Here is a 24,629-nt window from a genome sequence, read left to right as displayed (position 1 = left end):
CAAAACATTACCAATAATAAGAAGCTATGTTGCTTCATTGGACCTAACCACTATCTGTGTGTATGCATCACTGCAATCCAAGCCTTGATCCAAATCACAGAAATTTATTTGGATGCAAAAGCTGTATTATGCAAGAAAAAACAAACAAACAAAAGCAATACCAGAAGATGCATATTTACAAGAAACAATGCACGTTAGTAATCACACATTGGCATGGACAGTGTAAACAGAAATGTACTGTACATACAATTGAATGTACTGTTGAAAAGCAAGTTAAAGGGGGAAGGTAAATCAGGAAATGGTTGGACTTCCACAATAGGAAGATGTTAAAATCAGTGATGATATGTAAACCATCAGGCAAACTAGAACCAAAATAACAGTGACACACCTTTAATTGTGTCATGAAAACATTAAAGCACTTAAGTCACTGAGTAGTGTGTTTTGGAACATTGGACATGCTTTATTTCAGAACTTTTCACAATTTATTTAAACATCTCACATATACAAAATAGGTACAATAGACTTTGCGGTGTCATTTTTTGAGAGAGAGAGAGAGAGAGAGAGAGAGGCCGCCTAAAAACCATTTAGAATTGGATGAAGTATGTGCTGTCAGTATGAACACTGGGTGTGGGATTTGAAAAATAAAATAAAAGCCTGAACAAAGAAACAAAACAAATATTAAAAAAAAAAAAAAAAACCTTCTAAGACAGAACAAAACCAATGAAACAAAACAAAAAAACAGACATCAGATTTAGGAACATTCCACCTGCTTAAAGTGGGGGAGTATCAGGAGACGAATGCAAGACTCTTCAAAGGTCAATACAAAGTAATACAGTAAAAAAGTGGTTTGCTCCACAGCTGCATAATAGCACCATAGATCTCTGCTTCAAGTTTCTGAGCACCTTCCGATATGGGACAAAGCTCGAAGCATTAGAAGTCTTAACATCTCGGTTGTGGATCCAGGTTTTGTCAACATTATTTTCTTTAAGTACAGGCATGAGGTAGTTTAAACCTTTTTTCATGGAAATTGTGGTTTTAAACCTCCTCTCTGGAAGATATACAAAGACCACAAAAGTGATGCATACTTTCAGCGTTTTTATTACACTTCTTTTATTTTTTACAAAAGGATGACATGATGTCCCACAACAAGGTGTTTTCCCGCGTCCCTTTGGGTGGCTGTATTAATTTGCATTGCACAAACGCTCCGTTCAGTCCGTTCAGTCCTCTCCGATAGTTGCCCATCTTAAGCAAGTGGATGCGCAGAGAGAAATCAGCATTCAGTATAAAAAAAACAACACAGAAAGAAGGGCAGAGATTTTGTTTTTTCGTTCTTTCTCTCTTTTTGGTGTTAATTTATCATGAGTCTATTTATTTGAAACAGACTGGGCCAATGTCCAAACCAAACTCCTGATCAGCTCCACCAATGTCCAAAGGTGCAATGTCGAGGATGGGGAGGCGAGATGGTTTATTCGTTCTGTACTCGATGACTGTCTTGCTCCACTCACCAGTGTGTCTCTGCAGGTGTAGAGGAAGGAATATAGACACGGTTTCAGAATATCGCAGAGTTGCATTACAAATAAACACTAGACACCACTTGTGCAACCATTAGCTCTGACTACACTGCAAAAATCTAAATCGTACCAAGTGTAATTTTCTCATTTTAAGTCAAAATATCTCATCATACTTAAAATAAGATGTGATTTTCAAGAAATCTTACTAAGATAATTTTCACTTGTTCCACTGGCAGATTTTTTTGCTTAATTCAATATATTTTTTTTTTTGCTTAATTCAAGCAAAAAAATTTCCCAATGGAACAAGTGAAAATTATCTTGGTAAGATTTCTTGAAATAAGATTTTGAAGAACTGTTGTCTAAAAATAAGTTCTTATATCTCACTGAAAAGTTACTCTTTAGGCAATTATGTCTTATTTTAAGTGTGATGAGATATTTTGACTAGAAATGAGAAAAATGCACTTGGTAAGATTTAGATTTTTGCAGAGTATTTACACTAGAGTGTGAATGCGTGAGTGAATAAATAATGGATCAATAATGTAAAGTGCTTTTGGGTGCCTTGAAAAGCACTATAGAAATCCAATCTATTATTATTATTATTATTATTATTATTATTATTATTATTATTATGAAGTATGAATCAGTTTTGTCAGCAGAATAGCAGTTATAGCAGTAAAATGAGGACAGTGCACATTGCTGGAAGCTACTGTTAACAGTCATAGATAAACAAATGCATGGAATATTTCCCTACACATGACATGGGTGCAGTTAACTAGCTGCAGAAGAAGTAAAAAGCTACTCACAGTGCAGCCGTCCTCCAGCACGGAGAAGGTAAAGCGGCTGTTTCCCTCAGCCCGGAGCTCCACGTCGTTGGAGCCCTGGAGCACCACAGCCTTCCTCAGGTTGCCGCTCTCGCCGTCCATGTAGGCAACGCTGTTTTTGCAGTGGTAGGTGATGTTCTGGCTAGCCTGGTTGGACAGCAGGCGCATGAAGGCCAGCTGAGTGGCCATGCTCTGTGTGCTGAGGGTCTCGTCGTTGTAAGTAAACTGCAGAACAAAAGGACAATGGTGAATACTTCCCTGTATAAGGAATATTGTAATATGCATTTTCTGATTTAGTGCTTTATTTTAGTGTCTATAGCACAGGTGTCAAACATGCGGCCCAGGGGCCATATCCGGCTCGCTAAAGGGTCCAGTCTGGCCCTTGGGATGAAGTTGTGAAATGCAAAAATTACACTAAGATATTAACAATCCTTTTACTTCAGACTCCACATTCAGACCAATTCAATCTCAAGTGGGTCAGATCAGTAAAATACTGTCATAATAATCTATAAATACTCACAACTCCAAATTTCTCTCTTTGTAAATGTAAATATTTTCATGTATTTACACTAAAACAAAGTATAATTTCACAAAAAATGTGAATAACCTGAACAAATATGAACGAGAAATGTTTTAAGAGAAGTAAGTACAATTTTTACAATACTCTGCCTGATAGTAAATGTTTTGTGTGTTTGTAGATCCATTGGGATCTGTAAGTTATAATGTACATGTGGAAATGATAAACTGAGGCATAATATTGTTAAAATGACACTTATTTTTTTACTTTGTTCATGTTTTTCACATTTTTTGAAAGGACAGTTTGCAGATGTAAACATTTTCATTGTTTAATTTTACTTTTTTCACTCTAAAACATAGAGAAAATTTTGGAGTTGACATTATTTATATATTATTATGTTATTATTTTACTGGTTCGGCCCACCTCAGATCAAATGTAGCTGAGTATGGCCCCTGAACTGAAATGAGTTTGACATCCCTGGTCTATAGTATTTATAGGGGCATTAAATAAATAAGGCACAACGTGCTGTTTCTTCACGGGCCCTTACCTCAGTACCGCCGTTGATGGTCTCACCGAACCAGACGTGTTTCTTGCTCTCGGTGCTTCTGAACCAGTTCTTGCGGGCAATGCTCTCAGGATGGGCGTAGATGCAAGTCTCGCGTGTGGTGAAGTCGCAGAAGACCCTGATGGCGTCGTTGATGCAGCCCTGGTTGGGGTCGATCCAGTAGAAACCTGCAGGCATTACAAAGAGGCTCATATTTTGCTCCTGTCTGTCCTTAAAGCTTCCATTAGAGAGTCTGTGATGATGAGGAGGTGCTTACCGCTGCTCCAGTCGGGGTGGCTGAGCTTGATGTCGCGGCAGGTGCGGGCGGGGTTCTTCCTGGAGCCCTCAGGGGTGAGCAGGTTGTCGATCTGAGTGTTCAGGGACTTGATGGTGGCATCAACCTCGTAGTCCTTAGCCCTCATGGCAGGCTGGTCGGCTCTGTACTCATCGTATCCGGAGACATCGTATCCGCCACCAGCAGGGCCAGGAGGTCCGGGAAGACCGGGAGGTCCAGGAGGACCCTGAGATGGACAACAGAGTGGACTTGGTCAACCAAAGCACCCATGATGTAAGAGATGACAGAGCTGAACTATTAGAATGAAGCAGTGGAGACGTTTTCAGTTACTTACAGCGGGTCCAACGTATCCAGGGGGTCCACGAGCACCAGGGGCACCGATGGTACCATGGGCACCAGCTCTTCCATCCTTGCCAGCGGGTCCATGGGGTCCAGCAGGTCCCTAAGGATGTACCGGTCACATGACATGGTCAAATCTTAGTGTTCTGTGGACATTATGTATGACTATATGAAGGTGATTTTCAGTCACTAAAGCAAAAGAAATCATTTAAAAGCATTTTTCTGAATTGAAACAAAAACTAAGCTTACCAAAACAAATTAACAAAACAAAACAAAAAAAAAACAAAACAAAAAAAACATTACTGAAACGGATTTGTGTTTACAAAGCTGAAATAGGCTGCAGCTGTACAAAAAGGGCCTTTTTATCATCGTAAGTTTTTTTCTCTATAAGCTAGTAACATACTTAATACTTAAACACACTCTTTTCTGTCTTCAGTGAATATATTTTTTTTGTAAATTCTGTTTTAATTGCAATACATTTTCCAAAATTTTGGAATGTCAGAATAATACCCTGCATTTCAAAAACACTCCAACAAACTAATAAAAACCTACTGTCAAAACTATTGAAGATAAAACTGATGTTGAAAACATCAAGTCAAAATTAAATAAAAACAGACTAATGTTAAAAACTAACTATGTGTTATTATCAGCTTTTTATTGTGCTATTTATTAATTATAAATATTTTACAGGTAGCATCAGCTGCTGGACATATTTTGTCAGATTTAAAAAGGAATCATTATATTCAGAAATATCTCCATATTACAGTGGATTATGTAGTCAATTCTGCGCATATGACTTCTCGTCAGAGAAGTGACATCTGCAAAATGTTCATGAATAACAGATCAAAACAGATAACACCTCATATATTATGGGTAAAATGGTTTCCACTTACTCTTGGTCCAGCAGTTCCAGCAGGTCCAGCAGCTCCGGTGTCACCAGAAGGTCCCTAAAAACAACATCCCAGTCAGAGCCATTTAAATAATAAAATGTTTATGGTTTCTGATGCTTGTTGTACTGCATTTGATAAGGATAATGTGCTGCTGTCTTGATAGATAGATGTACTTTATTTATCCCAAACTGGGAAATTACAGTGTAGCAGCAGCATGACACACAAACAATAAAATAGAGTACCAGAGCACAAGAGCAAACACTATACACTATACATAATAAATATTAAAAATAAAAGATCTGGGTAGATAGTTTCATTTGAGTTGGCCTGTTATATTTGTCCTGGCTCTAGCTGCATGTACATGTAAGTAGTTAATGTAAAGGCGTATAATAATGTTTGAACATGCTTACTACAATGTGTCGTGTTGTATTTAAGGTCATTGCATTTCATTCATTATTTTTTTAAGAGAAAGGGAAATTAGTAGTAAATCACTCAAACTAACAACACAAATGTATGGTGTATTTATTGGGTGAGTGAAGGAAAAAAAAATCAAAAGAACCACGTTAACAATCAGTGAGTCTGCAGTGACAGCATGGTGGTAAACGGTAAAGAGTATTATATCAACACTCCACTTACAGAAGGTCCAGGCATTCCCTGAAGACCAGGATGTCCACGCAGACCCTTCATGCCTCTCTCTCCCTTGTCTCCAGCAACTCCCTTCTCACCACGGGGTCCAGCAGGTCCCTATAACACACACACACACACACACACACACACACACACACGACCATCATTTCAAATGAACTGGCATCTATTGTTGCCAAAATGGCGGCACGTACACACGCAGCAGCTCTTGGCTCTCTGCTACCGTGCACTCATTTTGGTCTTTATTTGTGTCTTTACCCCATTCTTCATATATTTTATATACATGTCTGTATCTTATTGTGTTGTTATTTAGATGTAAGTGCACTGTCACTGGTAGAGACCATATGCAACTGGTGTAATGACAATGAAACCTATTCTATTCTATTCTATTCTATTCTATTCTATTCTATTCTATTCTATTCTATTCTATAAGACACATTCAATGGCTCTGTTGGGTCCACACTTACTGAAATACATCATGAACTGTCATAATATCTACACTTGTAAACTGCCGTAAGGTGTGTTTACTATTTCATTTTGAAAGTGCATGACAGCATTAATTAACCTTAAAATCTTACATATGGATTCCAATGGCAGCCCAATAAAAACAGGTTCACAATCCATTTTGAGTTACAGTGGACACACTGCAAAAATCCAAATCTGGTAGATTTTTTTTTTTTTTTGCTTAATTCAAGATTTTTTGCTTAATTCAAGCAAAAAAATCTGTCAATGGAGCAAGTGAAAAATTATCTTGGTAAGATTTCTTGAAATAAGATTTTCAACATCTATTGTCTAAAAATAAGTTCTTATATCTCACTGAAAATTTACTCTTTAGGTGATTATGTCTTATTTTGAGTGTGATGAGATATTTTGACAAGAAATGAGAAAAATGCACTTGGTAAGATTTAGATTTTTTCAGTGCATAAGAACACAATAACACATGACAAAGTGATAGGACAGATTTACTGTAATACTGTTTGTTTACTATAAGTTGTTTAATACTGTTGTATGTGGTATTATACTTACAGCAGCGCCTCTAGCTCCAGCGGGGCCAGCAGGTCCAGAGGCACCAGGTGAACCCTGAAGAGGACAACAATTAACAAATGAATGAAGCTTTGATGATGAACAGTCTGATTCACCAGAGTTGTCTTGTCCATATCCTTAACTGATAAAAATAATGCACATCAAGGAATCTGTTTAAGCCGAAACAGTTTGCTGTTTGACACTTACAGCCTCTCCACGGTTTCCAGGTCTGCCGACGGCTCCAGTGGGTCCAGCAGGTCCAGGGGCACCAGCAAGTCCCATGGGACCAGCATTGCCGGGGTCACCACGGTCTCCCTAAACAATGTGAAGTAAAGCACATGAAGGTTAGAGCACAACATTCTGTGTGTGTGTGTGTATATTCTTTAAGCAAGGTTATGTATAATTTGACTTATATGTATTTTTGTATAAGCTAATGCTATTTTTTTTATTACTACTTATAATCAGATGACAGTAGGTGATCATATATGACTTTAGGATTTTGGCTATTTAAGACGACAACTCTCAGTATTCAATCAGAAGTCTGAGGGCCTTAAATGAGTTATTGGTATGTTTTATGTTATTAGATATTTTTGATCCAGTACCCAGTATTTTGGAGAATAGGATGTCTATGTGTTTTTCCATAATTCTGTAGTTTCTATACAAGTATGGTTCCATGTGTGACCATGGACCTTACCTTGAGTCCAGGAGCACCAGGGCGACCAGGAGGACCATCGTTACCAGGGTTACCCTATACACGGAGAAAAAAAGATGAGTCTGTGAAGGTTCTTGTTATAATTTTAAGTCAGGCGACTCTTTCAAGTACTTGCTTCTACTTACTACTAATTCTACTTCTAGATTATGAATGTGGTCATAGGTCGATCGGCTGCCTTATTTCTTACCTCACGTCCAGCCTCTCCCTGGGGTCCGGTCATACCAGGAAGACCAATATTTCCAGGGGGTCCACGGGCTCCAGGGGGACCAGCAGGTCCAAGTCTACCAGCCTCTCCCTGTGATGAGGTGCAGAAAAAAATCACTGAGTCAACTACATTCGATTCAGTTTGGAGTATTTGTTTGAACATGAACTCTTGTAAAGGTGCAAATTATTATCTATTACAACAGTGTAGCTCTTTTGTGTTTGTCTCCCATCTATACTCTGGCATACGGCAACTCTACCTCTTATGTAAATATGTATAAAGCCTATAGAGTCTTATTACTTACTACTATATCCTGTTGCTGCCTTTGATCGGTGATTTTTTCCTCTTGTGGGATCAATAAAGTTTCATCTAATGTAATGCAGTCTAATCTAAATGAACCTACTGAATGCATAATGTGCAAATGAAGCATGTATTTGTATAATTAATTCAGTTTCTTCATAATGCAGAATCTGAAGGTTAAAAACTGCAGTGTGGACAGACCTGGTACAGAGTTTCAATATCATTTTTTTTTCTCTTTTTTGATCATTTCACTTCACATAAATTCTGTACCTTGAATTATTAAGATTTATTTAAAGCCAACGCACATGTGACATTGTACCAACATTGTATGTTTAGTTTTTTGTTGATGTTCGTTTGTTTTTTTCTTTTTTAAAAGAGCATAGTTTAAAATGCTAAACTCTAGGTCGACACAGCTCTCAGTGTATATTTTTACTTACAACAGCACCAGCAGCACCAGGTGGACCACGGTCTCCTCTAGCACCAGGCAGACCAACGAATCCCTGAAGTCCGAGAGGACCAGACATTCCAGGAGCACCAGGAGGACCCTAAACAGACACACACACACAGAAAACACACACCAATAAGTTGAGTCTTGGTATTTATACAACTGTTATCGTATCTCTCAGTTTCATTTGTTTTTTAATTTGTTCATCTTGGTTTACATTTACAAGTCAGCCATAACTTACAGGTGGTCCAGACTCTCCAGGAGCTCCCTTGTCTCCAACTAGACCAGGTGGTCCAACCATACCCTGCTCTCCAGAAGGACCAGCGGGACCAACATCTCCACGGGGACCACGAGGACCATCTTTACCAGCAGGACCAGCAGGGCCAGGGGGTCCAACAATACCCTGAAGGACAAAGAAGGGAGTGGATTCATCTTATATTAGTTAAAGTATTGTGTGTGTGTGTTTTTTTTTTCTATTTCACTGATGTTGGCAAAAGTATGATGAGAACATGAGTCTGTCTTTCTGAATGCATTATAATATTAAAATAAGAAAAAACTTACAGCGGGACCAGCAGCACCAATTCTGCCAGCAGCTCCAGGGAAACCAGTCAGACCCTTTTGTCAGAAACAAATAATCAGAAATTAGACATACGTATATCAACAATATTTATTTTCTTTATATCTACCGATCAGAAAATATTACACTACATTACTGACACTACATTTCAACTTTGTATTTGCATTTGAACACAAACAGTGCCATCAGGGCTGAATTATTTGTATGTTTTAATAAATGTTTGTATACTCACAGGAGGACCGGTGTCTCCACGGGCACCAGCAGGTCCAGAAGGACCAGCAGCACCCTAGATAGATGGAGAACATGAAACCATATCAGCAACACCATATCCATGCAGCCTTTGTAGAAATGAGTTTTTAAGGCATTTCAATTAATTGTGTGACATGAAGGAGTTACAATTATTGCTCTAAAAAGCTTCACTACACTGCAAAAAAGGGGTGTCGAAAAACAGGATAAAAACACTAAATCTGAGGAAAAAGGTACTCAAAACAAGTGAAATATCTGTCCATACAGCAAGATAATTTCACTTGACAAGAATTCTTGAATTAAGATCGTTAAATCTCGAAATAAGCATGTCTACAGATGTATGAACACTTATAATAAGATACATTATCTAACACTTCTAAATCTAAGTTGTTTTTTTTTTTAACTTGGTAAGATCCAAATAATATGCAGTGTAGTATTTTATGCATCACTTCCTGTTATAGTATTTATCCAGGCTACATCTACCAAATGGCTATGTAATGAAAGTGTGTGTGTGTTGTGTAAATGGTACTAACAGCAGGTCCAGACTGTCCAACAGGTCCAGCAGCTCCAGGTGGGCCAGCGTCTCCCTTTCCTCCAGCAGGTCCACGCTCTCCTCTGGCTCCAGGCTGACCATCGGCGCCCTGTGGGTCAGAAATGTATTGGCTCAGTATTCAGGATTCTCCATGTTTCTGTGTACTTCTGTGTTCATTTGTGCTCAAAGAACACATGCATGAAGCTTTATTGATTATACTTATGATTGTCAGTGGACTTACAGGGGGTCCAGCGAAACCGGGAGCTCCAGCAGGTCCGACCTCTCCACGCTCTCCCTGTTGGACGGTAGATAATAGGTCAGAACTGTATTTGATGTAAAAGACTTTATCTGAAGTCCAAAGTTTGGGTATGAAGGTAGTGAGACAGCTACTCACAGATGGTCCACGAGGTCCAGCAGGGCCAGAAGGTCCGAAGGAACCAGCCTCACCCTGCAGAGGACCACACAAGGTTATCAGTTAATGTCACATCCATGTGGAGGCCACAGGGGGACCTAAACTCAAATATTTATTAAATATATTAAAATAAGTGTAAACATTAAAAAAAAAAAAAAAAAAAAAAAGGTCCATAGCACAGGTGTTACAGTTTTACATTTATTTATTTTGTTATTATTTAGTTCATTAGTTTGCTTAGTGTTATGAATGCATGAGTATTTCTAGTTTGTGTTCAGTTTTTAATTTAGTTTTAGCATAAATCTTAGTTTTTCTACACAAATATGTTAAAAAAACATTTTGTTCACCATAAGCATCGTTGAAAAGTGAACTGATATTACACGCAGTTCTATTCAGTTTTAGTTTGTGTTACATTGTCCGTTATGGTTTTTCTTTAGTTTCATGTTTTCTAAAAATGTGGTTTATATGTTGATTTCAGATAACAATTTTGTTGTTTTTCTGCAATAACTTTACTAACTCTGGTGTAAGATTGACTTACATCAGTTTAATATCATTTTCATATAATTGCTAATGTTGTATAGGCTGCTGTCAATACGCCAACGTTCAATAAACATTCTAGAAAAATGATTTTGAACATCACTGTGAATAATAACTCTAAATGACATAAATAGAGAGAGAAATAGAACATAAAAAGAGGAATATTTAGGTGCTACTATGTTTATTATTGTATTTCAACTGTGTCATTTGGAATTAGGCTGTAGGTGGCCATTTGATGTAATATCAATAATGACCACAGGGTGGCAGTGTTGAGGTTCCAGTTTTAGAAACAAAGCTGTACTGGGGTGCTTGCAGAGGAGTAGGGGGTCCAAGTACGTTTCAGGCATGACAAGAATTCGCCGTGTTTCAATAATTTGAACTAAATGACAAATTTTGATGATTTTCAAATATAGGTCAGTGTTATGGCGGTCTGTCGGCCATTTTGAATCACACTGGTGACAGCTATTATTAAGTCACAAATCATCTCTGTCACATTTGTCTATGCCGGAATGTTCTTTCAAAACATGTGAAATCTGGTGGAGTTGTTATTTGTTATTTGTAAATAATATCCATTTCACTAACCTTATCACCATTGGCTCCAGTGGGTCCAGGGGGTCCAGCAGGTCCGGGCATACCCTAGAAGGATAGTAAAGATCATATTACACCCATTGTTTTTTAGAGCTGAGAGAATAAATGGCAAGGATTTTGTGTCAGATGAAGAATAGGAGGACTAAACATACACGGGCACCATCTCTGCCAGCATTGCCATCAGGTCCTCTGTGTCCAGCCTCTCCCTATGCCAGAGAGAAAAAAGAAACGGATCATAACTGTGAGAAAAGCCTCAGAAAGTTTCTTTTAAATTAGCAGTTCATGTACGGGGAGATGTGAGAAACCAGAGGACTGTAGACTCCAAATCATCACTGCATGAAATTTAACATACTTTTCTGTCAAAGGGCACACTTTTGTCAAATTTGGACATAATTTATGGATCTTACCTTCTCTCCCTTAACTCCAGGGGCACCAGCTGCTCCACGCTCACCGGGCATGCCACCAGGTCCTTGGTGTCCAGGGGCACCAGCGGGTCCAGCAGCACCAGGCTCTCCCTGGGAACAGACACGACAGACTATGGGTCATGTTTGATGTCAAATATAGATTAAAAACAACTAACCTATTAAGCTATTATGGAGGACTAAGAGGGGGCAGGGGAGTTTTAAGCCCCTATTTGAATGTAAATAGACATTATTTTCTTGTCTATTGCCTTGCCATAATCATGCACATTATGTTACCTTGCCACCATCAGGTCCAGGGGCACCAGCAGGTCCACGGGGTCCAATTGGTCCCTGAGCTCCAGCAGCACCAGCAGCACCAGGGTTACCACGCTCTCCCTAGAGAAGAACACACCAAGAATCGGTTCAGTTGGTTGTTTTGGGTGTAATTATGCTTAACAACTTCTATGCAAAAGTAATGGATCCAAATGAAAGATAACTGCTGTTTGGAAGAATCTGCTATGCAATGGTTTAAGTTTAGCAATTTTACAGACAAAAACTTTCAGGCTACAAGAATATGTCTTTAGAATATGGACAGGTAGACCCACCTTGCCACCAGCAGGTCCAGCAGCTCCCTGGTCTCCTGGGATACCCTATGGAAATCAGAAACATGGATGTTTACAGGAATATTGCCACCATAACACAACCTCTACAAATAAATGTGGACCAATTATGTGTTTGTGCTGCACTTACTCTGTCTCCAGGCTTGCCAGCCTCTCCGGCAGGTCCAGCGGGTCCAGGCAGACCCTGAGAATATCAAGCCACAGCATCAGCACCAGTGGATACTAAAGAACCATTTGTACAAACAGTGCATTTTTATCTGAGGTGCATATATGGGTATATAAACTGCTTTCTTATTTGGATAAAAGGATTATATTTGATATAATGATTTTAGTACAGAAACTAGAGAATGAGATGGTTCAACTCAAAAAATGGTTTGATATAAAAAAATTATCTGTGAATTGGAATAAAACTAAGTTTATGGTGTTCACAGAAAGAGAAAAGGAAGAACATGTTTCATTGTCTATTAATGGTGTTACGATTGAGAAGGTTTCAGAAATTGCTTTTTTTGGGTGTAATAGTGGATGATAAATTAACATGGAAGCCACATTTTGCTTATGTAAAAAAAAAGGTGTCTAAAAATATTTCTGTGTTGAGTAAAGCAAAATATGTGTTGGATTATAAAGCAATGAGAATTTTATATTGTTCACTTATTCTGCCATATTTGAGTTATTGTATTGAAATATGGGGCAACACATACATGAGTAACACAAAGCCATTGTTTTTATTACAGAAAGGAGCAATAAGAATCATGTATAATGTTAATTTCAGGGAACATTCAAATGAGTTGTTTATTAAATCAGGATTGTTTAAGTTTAAAGAGTTGGCTGAATTAAAGACATTGTTGATTGTGTTTAGATTGAGAAACAGACTTTTGCTGCAAATTTGCAGAGATTATTTGTTTTAGTATCACAGGATGAAGAACATAGAAGGAGGTTTAATTTTTAACAGCAAAGGGTTTGGATTAATGTAAAGCAAATGTGTATTTCTGTTGTGGGTGTTAGGATGTGGAATTCTTTGGCAATGGCTGTACAAATATTTTTCAGTTTAAGAGGTTGTATAAGGAAAGAATAGAGAAGCTTTATAAAAGTATGAAATGAAATAATTTAACTTATGGATGTTGGAGTTGTGTCATTTGCATTGACTATCATGTAAACTGTTTACTGTAATAACTGTAATGGCAACCTATCTGATGGAAGCAGATGTTTGAAGAAAGGGGCAGGTATTATAAGTTTTCTTCATCCTGCTCCTTTTCAATCATTTAGACTGGAATGAATGAATAAAATAAATGGAAAAAATTTCATGATTTGTCCAATTTTATTTTAAATGCCACGAGATTTTAAGGTTTTCATGTGGTTCATATGGAATAAGCCAACTAATAATAGCAACAAAAACACTGGCCACAAGGGCAATAAAAAGGATGCAGTGCTTTTCTACGTCATCAGCATCACAGAGGTACATTTCCAGGTAGAGCTGCTCTAAATGACTAGTTTTAAGTAAAGAAGGGGAATGAGTTCAAACCTGGAAGCCAGGAGCTCCAGAGGGTCCCTGCTCTCCCTTCTCACCAGGACCACCCTGCAAGGTGAAGGAGAGAAGGCCTGTGTTACAAATTCAACTAAATGATCACAGACACTATGTGAATCTGTAGGTCAACAGTCATTAATGCTGATAAACTATATTTAGGTGACTTACAGCAGGTCCAGTAGCTCCAGTAGCTCCATTGTTTCCATCAGGTCCAGGGGCGCCCTAAACACAATTCGACAATTTGATTAAAATATCTTACAAAATGCATGGATTTCTATGTGAAAATATGAATTGCATTGGAATATATGAAAGTAAGTGCTGTGTGTTTTCAAACTTACTCTCAGTCCAGTGGGGCCAGTGGCTCCTTTCTCTCCAGGCTTGCCAGGCTCACCCTGAAGAAAACACAAGGTTGCGTTAAACACACCTTGAACACAGGTGATGTCCTATATTTTGATTAAAAGATAAACAATCATTTTCTACTCACAGCGGGTCCCTTGGGTCCGGGGAAGCCAATGTTTCCGGGCTGGCCTCTAGGTCCAGTAGGGCCGGGAGGTCCAGTGCGGCCATCTTGTCCAGCAGGACCCTAGAGGAAGAAACAAGAATTATGCCAATTGTCTTCATTTTTGCAAACAGGATAACAAACATACTGTAGTTTCAGTAAAAGTTGGATATACTCACAGCAGGTCCCTCCTTTCCTGGGGGTCCAGAGCTTCCTGGGCTTCCTGGGAGACCCTGAAAAAAACCAAAACATTGCTAAGTCATCAAACTGAACTGAAATTTGAAGTGTTTTATCTACAGATCCTCAAATCTACCTTTTAGTATTCTGGGATTTTCACTGTTCTTACTCGCAAAATAGGCCTAAGCTGTTGTTTAAGAATAAAGTAAGATCAGAACTCACCCTGAGACCTGCGGGACCAGGCTCACCAGCACGACCAGCATCTCCTGGGGGTCCACGAGGTCCACCAGCACCAGTGGCACCACGGGCACCAGGCATACCCTGAGGAAAAAGAGGGTTTTTTTAATGAATGCACATAAAAGCTAATATGTTTTGCTTTTTATTGTGTGAATAAAGTGACGTCTGAGCTAATAGATCTTAGTAGGATGGGTTCATTCTTTGAACACTTACAATGGGACCAGTTCTTCCCTCAGCACCAGGCATACCACGGCTGCCAGGAGCACCCTACAGGAAACACACATCCATTAGCAGGTGGTCTGGGTAACATGGCTCTACATACCATCATAACAGGTGCTGTGATCTGGTACTCACTCTAGCTCCACGGTTGCCAGCAGGGCCAGAAGCACCAATCTCACCAGTGGGTCCTCTTTTGCCCTCCTCACCCTGAGGTCCGGGGGCTCCCTGAGGTCCAGAGTTGCCCTGAGGGAGGCAAGATAGTGGTTTGAAGACTTTGTATGAAACTATAATGGTACACACATTTTTTTTGTTGATTAAATGATTAAGTATCTCATAAAACAGAAATAAATAAGGCACTTACAGGCTCTCCTTTGGGACCAGCATCTCCCTTAACACCAACGGCACCAGGATCTCCCTATAGTATGGCACAATTAACAAATGCAGATCATTGAAACAGTCATGTATGCATGCTTGGGTACAATTAATGACAGAAAATGTAATGTAATTCAATTCTGGGTTTTACTGAGGCATTGTGAGTGTCTGCACATGAGCGTAAGCGCTATGTGGAAGTATTTCTACACCTTTTATTATCTGTAAGGTGACCTTGGGTGACTTGAAAAGTGCCACCAAATAAAATGTATTATTATTATTATTATTATTATTATTATTATTATTAATAATAATAATAATATTACGTACATTCTTCATTTTAAGGTGTGCATTAATAAATACTTACAGCCAAACCTCTGGGTCCAGTAGCACCCTGAGGTCCCTGGGGTCCGGGTCCTCCTCTTGGTCCGGGGAAGCCAGGAGCTCCAGCAACACCAGCAGGACCCTAAAGGATAGTGAGGACACTCAAATGAGTAACACAATCAAATCAGCAACAAAGCTTAAGCCTCTTAACATCTAGTCATTAGCAATTTCAGCGTTAGCTACATTTGAGTCATGTTTGAGTTTAGGCTGAGATTCAGGTATGTGGTAAAGACTGAAACTAGGAGATATTCCCTTTCACATCAAGTCTAAATCTTACATGTATTTGCAGCAATATACTTGAATATTACAGTAAAGAGACAATGAAAATAAGTATCCTGCTTTCAGTGAATGCAAACATGCTAATATGTTTTTGTGTGCTGCATCACTGTAACCCAGTGTTTTTCAACCTTGGGGTCGCGACCCATGTGGGGTCACCTGGAATTCAAATGGGGTCGCCTGAAATTTCTAATAATTGATTAAAAAAAAATATATATATATATTAATAAAAAAATATTTCTTAATGATTCAATATATATTTCATTATTATTAAAACACCACACACTTATCCTAATAAAAATCAAGTCAAAATGAAATGCTGGACATAATATCTGAGAGGGCATATCTTGACTGACCCCATCATGTGACTGTGTGTGTTAGTTACTACGCTTCAACCTGCCTAGAGACAGTCGCAGTCAGAAAACCAGACCGAATAGAGAATGGAAAGATTTCTTCGCCCACCTGGCCCCACTAACACATCTCCAAGAGAAAAATGTCTCAGTTTTGAATGTCTGGGGCTGCCAGAAATTTGTGATGTTAAAATGGGGTCTCGAGCCAAAAAGTGTTGTAACCTCTGTGTGACCCCAGATAACCTTTGACCTACTTTATGCAGTCAAGATGAACTAGTTAAGTTTAATACTTACAGCAGCTCCCTTAGCTCCGTTCAGGCCATTAGCACCAGGGTTACCCTACAGGACAAAGACAAGACAATATTTTAGAATAGAAATCACAAAGTACAACGGGAAAGTTAATTGTGTAGCATTTCACCCAGTTATGAGGACAGATGGTAATGGCACTGCTTTATATAAAAGTGTAAACCGTTTGTATTAACAATAATAAGCATGCTTCATGAAGCTGAATGACTGAGAGGAATTCATTTAATCTGGAAGAGTCCAGTAACCTTATCATCCAAGACAAAAAAAAAAAAAGCATCTCTTCTGCACATCATTTATAATGTCTGGACACCATCGCAAAAAAATACAAGAAACTAAATCCGAATGTAAAGTGTGTACTTACAGGGGGACCAACGGGACCAACAGCACCATTGGGGCCGGGCTCTCCTCTAGATCCCTGAGGTCCGGATGGGCCAGTAGCTCCAGCAGGTCCAATCTCTCCCTGTCAGAAAGAAAAATCATCCATAATCAGTACCGTGTCATTAATATCGAATAGGTTTTAATATCATATAACATGAAATCAGCTAATATACAAGTATGTTATAAATGAAGTAACACTGAATGTGATTGGCTGCCATGTAAAGTCATTTGTAACATGAAATGGAACTGTTACTGGATGTACTATTCCCTGGGGGATACTGCACAGTGTTGATAGTTGGTGAGGATATGTACGTGGAAACAGAGTATATGTGTCTACAAGTTAAATATTAACCTGTCTGCTTAGAAAATGCAGCAGGAAGTGATGTCACACCTACCTTGGGGCCGGGACCACCAGGGAATCCTGGAGGACCAGCAGCACCGACAGGACCCTGTGTAAACAAACAAACAACATGATTCAGGTCGTACAGGGTCAAAGTTGAACAATAGATCAAGACATATTACATTAAACAGAAAACTCCACTGTTTACATTCACTAACAGGATTAAAGGAGCATTACTATAAAATGGGTATATTTTGGGGGGTTCGGACTGATATAATGATATGAAGTGAAGACTCACAGCGGGGCCAGCAGGTCCAACGTTGCCATCAGCACCACGAGCACCAGCGGGGCCAGCAGGGCCAGCACGACCTCTCTCACCAGGCAGACCACGAGGTCCCTGAAAGGAAAATAAGAGCGATGAGAAAACAGAAGCAGTCAAAAATCAGTAGCAAAGACTGATGGTTAGAGTCAGTCAGTACAACAGATATGGGTGTAAATTTAAAAAAAAAAAAATTATAATTGAATTAAATTGAAAACTTACAGCGAGTCCGGGGCTTCCAGGAGCTCCATGGGCACCGGGCTCACCCTATAGGAGAGGCAAGAGACGGTGAAGTAGACAGATGTATTAAATACAGACATGCGACTATGACGAGTTAGATTAAAACATTCAGAAATAATTGGAATTTTATCTGTGTGTTTTCGGCGCCTTCTTACCTTGGCGCCAGCAGATCCAGGCTCTCCCTTGCGTCCATCCAGACCGTTGTAACCCTGAGACACAAGAGGAAAATGATGATGAAAAATGTGGTAAAGGAAGAGTACCAGACTAAACATGGTGATGCACTTTTCCAAACATTATTGTGAAAAAGAAGAAATTAAAGGGAAAGAAACAAGGTGAGAATCCTTAATAATAATAAAAGATCTATCACGATGGTTTTATATAAAGCTTATTGTTTGATACTAGCTGGCTATACTGGCTATAAAGTTATGAAGTGAAAAAAACAGAAGTAAAGCCAGATGAGAGTAAATGTAACTCCCTAAATTCAGATTCGGGCCTTTGGATACAGGAAGAAGGTAGGTCCACAATGACATCCAGTGGGGCTTATTATCCTGCATGATGCTCTAAAACATTACAGTCCATTTTTACACAGTACAGGTGTGCCTCCTTTACCGTTTCTGTTTTGGAGTATTTTCACCCCAGTAGGAGTAGTATGGGGGGGGGAGTAAAAGGAAAAACAACCACACTCACTCTGTGTCCCTTCATTCCAGGAAGTCCAGGGGTTCCGGGGAATCCACGAGCGCCCTACAACACAAAGCAGCAGTGGTTATTTTACCAGATTTTCTAATTGTGATCTGAGCAAATGTTTTAATTTGTGTGTTTTGAGGCATCTCGCTCACCTGAGGGCCGGGGGCTCCTCTGTCTCCGGGTTTGCCAGGTCTTCCATTGTTACCCTGCGAGTCAAAAAAATAACCTTTAACCATTTCCCCTACAATAAACTCTACAGCAACAGCTTTAAACAGTGTTACAAAATGATAATGCTTGTAGCAAACACAAAAGTGTACATACGTCTTCTCCGGATTTGCCAGGGGGTCCAGGGGGGCCACGAGGACCGACAGCACCCTTTGGAAAGAAAAGCATGATATTAGGATAATGGACAATACTGAGATCACATCAGCTGAGTACATCTGAACACAAAGAACTTCAATTCAGTACAGAAAATCAAGGAATGAGAATGTTTTGAAGGATAATCTTACAGTTTGTCCAGGCTCTCCGGGCTCACCAGGGTGTCCGGTGTGTCCCTGAGGTCCCTGTTTAGTGAATAAGACACAGAGGAATGAATTGGAATGGAGAGAGAACGACGTATTGCATTCAGGTTTGTGACTGTAAAAGATAAAATGTAATTCTATATGAAGGATGCGCACTTACAGGGGGTCCAGGAAGTCCGGGTGGGCCTCTAGCACCCATCAAGCCCTAAAGAGAAGGAAATATTAATAAATCACTTCAGACAGTGAAACTACTGCACGTTACTGCATTTGTGACCGTGGGGAACAGTTGTGTAAATATGGATAGAAAGACACAACACTGAGGAGTTTGGATCTATGAAATGAAAATGTATGTGAAACTGTATGAAAGTGTACTTTTGTGAATATAGAGTATATTTGTGAGTGCTTCCCTCACCATGGGTCCGGGGCCGGGATCAGGAGCCTTAGCACCATCATACTGAGCAGCAAAGTTCTGTTAAACAGAAAAAAAAACAAAAAAAACAAAAACAGACAATGTATTAATTTCCAAATGAACTTCCCCTGAGGATCAATACAGTTTGAATACGACTCTTTTTTTTTTCTTTTTTTGGGTGTATTATTATTTTATGCTTCCTTGAATTTTCATTTACTATATTATGTCATGCGAAGGAGTAAATTAGTAGCAATCAGGAAGCTTGTATCATTTCTATATTCGAAATAAATCAATAAAAAAAAAAATATGAGCCTGAATTATTCACACTAAAAACTTCAAATGCAACTTTTAAGCAGATAATATTGACTCCAATGACAGGTTATGGTCGTCATTTTAAAAGCCCTAAATCCTGTGTAGCTCAATAAACAGCTGAACTCAAAGTGACCTGATTTGACCCATGTGCTTTGAGGTCAAATAGGTCAAAGGTCATGAGGTTATATCATCATTAATGAGGCTCTAATGCCAACACAAGGTAGTAAATAAATCAGGAATGCGTTTCATGGATTTCGTCAGAGCGACACAGATGGAGGTCAACATCAAACACTGCTACAGACACAGTCTGCAAAACCGCATGAACCGAACGCAGATCACACACAGCAAACATCAAACAGGCCTCATTTAATGAACACACTGCAACACAAACCTGATGCTGAACGCAGCCCTAACATCTGTGACATTACCCAAGTCTCTGCACTGCCTTTGAGATAAATCCGATCAAAGTAACGGGTTATTTTACACATTTAAAACAGTGGACTTACTCCTCCAAGTCCAGGGGGACCAGGGGGGCCAGGGGGTCCAGGGAGTCCGGGTTTGCCATCTTTTCCATTTGGTCCCTGAGGACCCTGTAAATAACAAACGATATCTCAAATAAACACCATGATAGACTAAACATCTGCTGATTTTCAAAGGATACTATCATGAAATCAATGATGTGAGTTCTGCAGGAGCCTTGGAGCTTATAATGTACTAATTATCAAACATGGCTGCACAAATGAGTAAATGAATGATACATATAAAGATGATAAACTTATGCATTAAATAAAAACAAGACTTTCAGGTCAACAACAATTATATCACTGTGATATTAAAGTAAATCGATCAGATCTTTTGCCATTTTTGCCATATTCATTAGGGCTAAGGATGTACAGATGTAGATGTAAACAAAGGGGAGTGGCCTATTGAGGTTAAAAGGTCAAATGACATCAACAAACCCGGTTCCAAACATGCTTCATAAATATAAAACATCAAACTGTTCTATTTTGCACGCAGATACATTTGTCTGACTAAAAGCTGCAGTTATCAGGCCCTTACCCTGTCACCTCGAGGTCCTTTGTCTCCTCGGGGACCCTGCGATAGAAAAACCACTCAGTCAGACCAAAACACACTGCACATGGCTCATCGTTCTGTTCATCTCCAAACTATTCCTCAAGCAAAAGCAAACCACTGATTTATGAAAGCATACGACACTATCTCCACTAACAACCACTTTGAGTCAAGCACCAGATTTGAATGACATTCAAATGATCTGGTATATGTTAATATCAAGAAAATGTGCATATGAACAGACTTGACCTTACAATGAGCGGACAAGAAAGTTAAAACACATTTTGATGATTAGCTGAGAAGATAGCCCTTATCTAAACAATGTGTCATGAGTGTGAAAATAACAAATCAGGTGCTAATAACACATAAAAGACAACATTTATGTGCTCACCTTCAGCGTTCCCTAAACAGAAAAGAAGATAAATAAATGTAAGATTTATTTATTCAGTCTTTTCAGTGTTAAACACACTATTTAAGATCCAACTTATTGTTGAGTTTAAGCATATGTTGGGTTTAAGCATCACGATGAGTTGCTACTGTGATTAAATTCACATGCATTTGTTATAGTCGCTTATAGAACATGCAAATACAAGAAATGTAATGGACACATCTGCAGAGCCTTAAAAAAGCAACATGATAACACGTCCCCAAACCAGACTGGATAATCTGTGGGCTCTAAGTGAACAAATTCAGGTCTGAAATGTTCAACAGCACCTTTAAAATGTAAAAGTGTTGCTTCTGATGCTGTAAACACCAGGTGATGTCAGTTAGAAGAGTCATTTAACACTCATCAGGTAACTTTATAAAAAGGGATTCAGTTTTATATTCATTTATAAAATCAGAAAAATGTTTCCATTGAGCCACTGATCTGAGACCAGCTGTCTATCCCTGATGTTCAGTCTAAAGCAGGACTCTAAACTGACCCAAAGCCAGCTGTTCAGGTGTAAAACCCCCTCTGCCCCTCTTCCCTGTCCTCAGAAAGGATCCTTTGTACCAGGCCCCATGGGTGCCTCAGCACTGCGGTTTTAACTTTCATTGACACAAACTTTAGCCAATAGGACCCTCATCTACTCATGGACAGGAAGGGGAGAAAACTCAGAAAATACTTGGTTCAGAGGGGTAGAAAATTCCTAAATGAAACTACTCTGCTATGGTTGGGATTGCTCAAATGGACAGCGACGACTGAAGCGGTTCTTTTCTTTTTAATCTGTGGGACGTGTTACAGGTTGTCGGAGGCCAAAAGCAAAAGCAACAAGGTAAAAAAAAAAAAAGTATCCTGAAATATCCTTTTTGTGATTTCATGCATGTGTACTAACCGCTGTGGTGTTGGAGAGATGAGATGGAGGAAGATGGAGACAGGGAGGGTGGGGAGAGAAAAGGGAATACTCCATTAGAACATGAAATGCATTTAAAACAGTCACCTGAAAAGAAAAACCACGTCTATAGTCTTGTTTAATGTGAAAATCTCTTGCTCCTGGCCTGTGAATAGTCTCTGATTTCTCTCTGCATAACAGTTAAGTCCACGAACTGGACAAGGTCTAAGATGTTGCATCTTTAAAAATGGTGGTAACTCTGTGTCATACTGCCACATCTTAGAAAAACTCAGATTTAAGGAATATTAAGTTGAAAAATCGGCCTTTTGTGTCCAACAAACAATCTGTGGAGGTCTGAATAACTGCATACATTGCTTTTAGAGGACAAACTGAAACAAAGGCCTCTGTCAGGTCTGTAACACTGATATTCCCACACTGTTTATCTGCTGTTTCATCACTGCATATTATGGAACAAGCCTCAGTCCAAACAGAAGTGTAGCTACAGGGCATCCCTTTCCCTGCACGGCGCGTAAATCACAAAAAAAAGTGTTCAAATTGTCTTCAAACTCTGTAATGAATATGAATCGCTGTGTTCAGTAGCATTCCAGGCTTGTATCAAGGCTTGTGTGGCTAACAGGCCTGAACAGGTACAGCAGGGTATGCCCTTGGGAAAGGAATAGTTCAACTACTACTGAAAAAACAAGATAAAAACAACATCGTAATAAGGAATGGATGACGCAGGGAAGGGATGCCACTTTGACGTCTACTGCCGTTTTATTAAAATGACTGTTATGTGAGGGAATTTTTTTGGAGAGGAGAGTATTTAAGTCTAATCAGGTGTAAATCTGTAAAATATTCCTCAAATTAGTTTTCATTTTATGATGTTGTCACTGTCTTTTGTTCACATTGCTCTTGCTGCAGGTCTCAGTGCAGGTGGGCTTCAGGTTTTCAGGTGAGCTGTCTGTCTGTGTGGACCAGGTGCTTCAGGCTGGCTTTGGTCCAACTGAGACCTCCATGTGAACTCTACAACGTCATAACCCACCTGGACCACAGGGTGGCGCACGTGGCCATTCACTAAGATGTAAGACTGTTTTTTTTTTTTTCCTATTGTTTATGTTTGACATTAAAAAAATAAGAACTGGTTGCACGTCTTATATTCTAAATGCTTTACTTGATATGTGTTTTCACTTATGTCTTCAAAGCACAAGTTTCTCTATTTCTATTTGAAAAAAAGTTAAATCTATTTTATTTATTCTAGCAAAACTTAAAATAATGCATTTGCATTAAATGTCTTTTCTATTTTAGCTTTAATTGTAAGGTTTGTTTCAGTATAAAGAGGAGAAAATCGAATTGGTGCCAAATATGTTTTCACAAATGGCCACAAGGGGGAGACATTTCAGTTTCCTATAATAAAACTCCATTCCCTGGACATCTGGATGGAACAATCTGTACAACGCCCCAAACTTTTTCATCTTTGTCTTAACACAAAAGTCCAACCTCAGCCTATTCTGATAATTCCACATGCATTAAATAACACAAAAGACACCAGGTCAACTACTTTAGATGCCTCTTTCAAAGCGACAGAACTTTTTTTTTTTTTTTTTCAGGAGTGCAACTTCTCTTTTTCAGAAGCTAATCAACAATTATTGTATCCTTGGAAAAAAAAGTGAAGAATCCTGTGCATGAACTCAATCCGTTGACTTTAATTCAGCTGTGCTCTTAGCTGTCTCCGGGTTGACCTTGATGTAAGTTCCAAACAAAAGCCAAAAGATCCTCAAGCGGCGGGACCCGAAAAAAAATATCCATCACAGAAAAAAAAAAAAAAAAGATCAGATAATAAACTTACATTGACATGATGCTAGGTATGAAGTTACTGCAAGCAGCAACAGAATCCGGGTATCCACAAAGCTGAGCATGTCTACACAGACATGCAGACTCCTTGTGCTGCTGAGCCCCTGGTTTTAGACCACTTTAAGCAGGCATACAGTTGTGGTGACACGAGTAACTCCAAACTTAGCAGAAACCTGCTCCCGTGATGCTAGAATAATAAAGTTCTATCAGGCCTATTTATACGGCAGGAGGGTCCCTGGTCTGCGTGTCAAAAGTCAGCCCACCGACCAATAGGAGCAGAGAAACCCAATCTGACTCCCATCCCTCTGCAGCTCACACAGTCATGTGCTCCTGCATCTCCCAGCCTCCTCTGCACCAGAACCCGTTTGGCAAAGCTTTGGCGATGATGACGAGTGCAACGTTTTAATTAGATCCATTCTTTTTGAGGACGTGGACAGCGTAGAGGTTTAAAAGGGAAGAAGAAGGCCTTTGGTTTTTTTTTTTTTTTTTTTTTACCCCCTCTCCTCTTTACCAGTTGCAGTGAATCCGTGGTGTCAGTACAGGAGACACGGCCACGGTCACTGGGCTTTGCGCGCAGCAGTAGGTTTGTGCGTAAAATGTGCTCACTTTGGTGCGTATCTGTGAGGATCGATCGGCCTCCGAGAGGGCAGGGGTCTCTCTCTCTCTCTCTCTTTTTTTTCTTTTCTTGGATTTTAGAG

The 24,629-nt window shown here is 39.3% G+C and overlaps 1 protein-coding gene across 3 annotated transcripts; it reads right to left on the bottom strand.

Annotated features, from left to right (window-relative positions):
• Nucleotides 1–88: 88 nt before the first annotated feature.
• col1a2 (collagen, type I, alpha 2) lies at nucleotides 89–24,132 on the bottom strand. 3 transcript variants are annotated; one of them, XM_030147706.1, is made up of 51 exons: nucleotides 23,927–24,132; nucleotides 22,084–22,085; nucleotides 21,159–21,170; nucleotides 20,756–20,791; nucleotides 20,203–20,286; nucleotides 19,388–19,444; nucleotides 19,136–19,180; nucleotides 18,964–19,017; nucleotides 18,776–18,829; nucleotides 18,607–18,660; nucleotides 18,458–18,511; nucleotides 17,926–17,979; nucleotides 17,753–17,797; nucleotides 17,510–17,608; nucleotides 17,267–17,320; nucleotides 16,855–16,953; nucleotides 16,482–16,526; nucleotides 15,545–15,643; nucleotides 15,170–15,223; nucleotides 14,944–15,051; nucleotides 14,803–14,856; nucleotides 14,575–14,673; nucleotides 14,355–14,408; nucleotides 14,161–14,259; nucleotides 14,015–14,068; nucleotides 13,845–13,898; nucleotides 13,674–13,727; nucleotides 12,285–12,338; nucleotides 12,140–12,184; nucleotides 11,832–11,930; nucleotides 11,541–11,648; nucleotides 11,286–11,339; nucleotides 11,128–11,181; nucleotides 9,994–10,047; nucleotides 9,841–9,894; nucleotides 9,601–9,708; nucleotides 9,054–9,107; nucleotides 8,806–8,859; nucleotides 8,486–8,647; nucleotides 8,237–8,344; nucleotides 7,485–7,592; nucleotides 7,280–7,333; nucleotides 6,793–6,900; nucleotides 6,589–6,642; nucleotides 5,554–5,661; nucleotides 4,921–4,974; nucleotides 4,023–4,130; nucleotides 3,671–3,914; nucleotides 3,397–3,581; nucleotides 2,315–2,557; nucleotides 89–1,515 (listed from the first exon to the last, which is right to left on the bottom strand). In XM_030147706.1, exons 1-51 carry the CDS (start codon nucleotides 23,994–23,996, stop codon nucleotides 1,369–1,371), a joined length of 4,068 nt encoding a protein of 1,355 aa, XP_030003566.1. In that variant the 5' UTR covers nucleotides 23,997–24,132; the 3' UTR covers nucleotides 89–1,368. The 3 variants fall into 3 exon arrangements, with proteins under 3 accessions (XP_030003566.1, XP_030003568.1, XP_030003567.1); XM_030147708.1 differs by lacking the exon at nucleotides 11,832–11,930; XM_030147707.1 differs by lacking the exon at nucleotides 21,159–21,170.
• Nucleotides 24,133–24,629: the final 497 nt, after the last annotated feature.

This window comes from Sphaeramia orbicularis, chromosome 11 (assembly GCF_902148855.1).
Source record: "Sphaeramia orbicularis chromosome 11, fSphaOr1.1, whole genome shotgun sequence".
In the NCBI taxonomy this organism is placed as follows: domain Eukaryota; kingdom Metazoa; phylum Chordata; class Actinopteri; order Kurtiformes; family Apogonidae; genus Sphaeramia; species Sphaeramia orbicularis.
This window is presented reverse-complemented; position numbering and strand designations above follow the sequence as displayed.